Source organism: Ovis aries, chromosome 14 (genome assembly GCF_016772045.2).
Source record: "Ovis aries strain OAR_USU_Benz2616 breed Rambouillet chromosome 14, ARS-UI_Ramb_v3.0, whole genome shotgun sequence".
In the NCBI taxonomy this organism is placed as follows: domain Eukaryota; kingdom Metazoa; phylum Chordata; class Mammalia; order Artiodactyla; family Bovidae; genus Ovis; species Ovis aries.
In genome coordinates, this window is record NC_056067.1 from 44708925 (window position 1) to 44711648 (window position 2724).

Genomic DNA, 2724 nt, shown 5'->3' on the forward strand with positions numbered 1-2724 from the left:
ATGATGAAGGGAGCACTGCTTGTGCTGGCCTTGCTGGTGACCAGAGAGCTGACCTTCAAGACGCATGAGGGTAGGAAGGAGAGTCTAGATGGCCCTGCTGATCCTTGCTCACTGCTATATCACTGCATCCTTCCCAGTCCTGTCCAAGCCACTTCTAGGGGCAGATTCTGAGGGCAGGTGGCAGATCAGTGCCTAGGAGTCCTGCACAAATTTCCGGAGGCTTTCAGTCTTTGAATGGGGCTGGCGGTGTGGAGCTGGAAGGGTCATTATCTGTGCAAACCCTGGGAGATAGTTTGTTGGGGGTAGTGGTGCTTAGTGAGATGGAGGAAGCAGGCTGGTATGCCTGGGAGCAGTGGTGAAGGGAAGAGGGTCTCCAGGCCTAGCCCCTCTTGCTGCTCCCTCTGTTGGGAGTTCCTCATAGGGAAGGTTTTGTCTGGAGTGTAAGCAGTCCTGGGAGAAGGTGGGTCTCTGTGGGAGGTGAGTCTGAAGCTTTGAATGTATGAGTTCCTATCAAGTGTTGGGAAACAGAACCTCCTAACCTGGTGATTCTTTTGACAAGGTGTTTTCTGTCTCTGCCTTCAGTGGAAGCCTGCCCTGTGTTTTTTGAAACCGTTAGTGCTGTGGTTCTTGGACTCCCAAGGAAAGCATTGAATGCAACCTTGGATTCGATCGACGCTAATGAAGCTGAAAGAGCCGCCTTTGGAAGAATCCGGGATTGCTTCATTGATGCAGGACCTGAGAACAGGTTTAATCATCTGAAATATAAGGTAACTTACCTTTACCCACACTGATCTTGAGAACTCGCGTGCAGCATAGTTCAGTATGCCACATGGTAATAGATCATTCGATCCTGGAATGTGTGATAGAGCTATAAACAGAGAAGCACATAAACCTTTTGCCCCAACCTGCAACCCCTGTAATATGCAAGCACAGTCCACCTGCACACCCAGCCTCTTGTTACCAAATCTGTCCATATGATGTCAATCAGCTCACACAGAATAGGGGACTAGTGTCAATGCACTAGGAGAAGTGTACTGACTCCTGTAATTTTTTTTTCTCACTGAGACGAAGCAGCATTGGAGAAGTAACATTTTAAATTTTGCAGGCAATGAAGCATTCAGCTCTCATACGTGTAGCAGTCTGTCATCTCTACTTCAGGAATATTTAAAAGGAGTCCCAGCTTTTAGGTCTCCTTCCAGCATGGGACTCCCTGGCTTATAAGCTTTCTGACCTGTGGTCACATCACCTCCTCTTTATCCCTTGTTGATGGCCATTGCTCTGGCTCAGAGCCCCATTTCCACCGACATGTTCTCAGTGCCTACGAGCCAGAATTTCCACTCTGGGGTTTTGGTGCCTAATATCCTGGGGCAGCTTCTAGGTACGTACAACCACTCACTTGGGCCAATAGTGTATTTCTCAAAGAACCATCTTTTTGCTGTGGTTTTCTTCTGATATAGTATTTGAGATCTGAATAGCCTGTCTCTGCATATTTTCATCAAATTGTTAACTGTTCAAAACAAGTGGTTTGCCATGATTTGCCATATCATGCACTAATAGAAGCTCCCATGGCACATGGGGTTGTTTACGACACTTGCATGCACCTTCCATCCACCCAGCACACCTGACCAAGGAGGCTCAGGTGTGACCCAAACCCAGTCTCCAGCACCGTATTCCTCCATCAGGACCAGCCCTGGATGTTCTCTGCTGACCCTTGTCATCTCCTCCCCTCCCTGCTGTGACTGGTGGCTCTGTCTCCCTCCTGACACCTGTGCCTGGTCTACTAGGAGCCATCCTCCCCCTGATGCCTGCCTGCAGCCCCCTTTCCAGTGATGGGACTGTGGGCAGAGGTTCTTGGTAGGGATGGGGCTGAATCCCTGAGGGTGAGGCCTGAGGTTTTCCTGGGGAGACAGGATAGCCTGGCTGTGGGCTCAGGTCCTGTCCCTCCACCTCCTTCTCCCTTGCAGGCTTCCATCATCTTCAGTGATGATTGCACCGGCTATAAATTGTCCTCGGTGGTGAATGCTCTTATAGGATTTGTTTCCAGTCTGCTCTCTTTGGTGTGATAAGCTTTGCCAGTTGTGCCGGGTCTGCGCTTGATCTTCCTGCCCAGTTCTCCTTCTGTTCCTGAAGCTGGAATCCAGACACCTTCCCCACCTGATGTGGTCTCCCTCAGGCTGAATCTAATAAAGTCACTGCAATACTGCTCATTGTGCCCAGTGTCTGTGTTCTGCGCGGGGAGGATGTGAGGCAGGAGGTCTGGAGTGATGGTGAGAAGTGACACAGGTGGTCACTGAGAGCTTGGGGACCAGGTGTAAGACAGAACTTACAGCCAGTCCCTGGCAAGCTGTGGGAGTATGGGCAAGTTTCTTGTAACTTTCCAAGTCATTCTGTCATCTGCTACATGGGGATTTTGTGTGAAGTTAAGCACAATAACAAATGTGTAACCTGTGACGTCACCAGCCTGGCTGGATAAACTTGTTGTTGTGGGGCACAGATAACATATGTCTCACTGGCCTTCAGCACAGTAACAGAATCTCCAGTCCCTCTGGTTATTGACAGGTGACATCAGAGATGAACCAAGAGAGTCATCGCTGGTCCCCTCTTTCTCCCAGTGGCATTCGCCATTGTCTGCTTCTTCGGTGGGTGTCTTCTGAGGAGCCAGTGTTTCTTCAGGGACACTTAGTGCCACTGCTGTTCTTGGTCCTGCACTGGGGACCAGGAGCC

The 2724-nt window shown here is 50.0% G+C and overlaps 1 protein-coding gene across 1 annotated transcript; it reads left to right on the top strand.

The window, feature by feature from the left end:
• Positions 1–2063, top strand: LOC114117888 (androgen-binding protein homolog). The gene is made up of 3 exons (XM_060397842.1): positions 1–70; positions 583–767; positions 1965–2063. Exons 1-3 carry the CDS (start codon positions 1–3, stop codon positions 2061–2063), a joined length of 354 nt encoding a protein of 117 aa, XP_060253825.1.
• Positions 2064–2724: the final 661 nt, after the last annotated feature.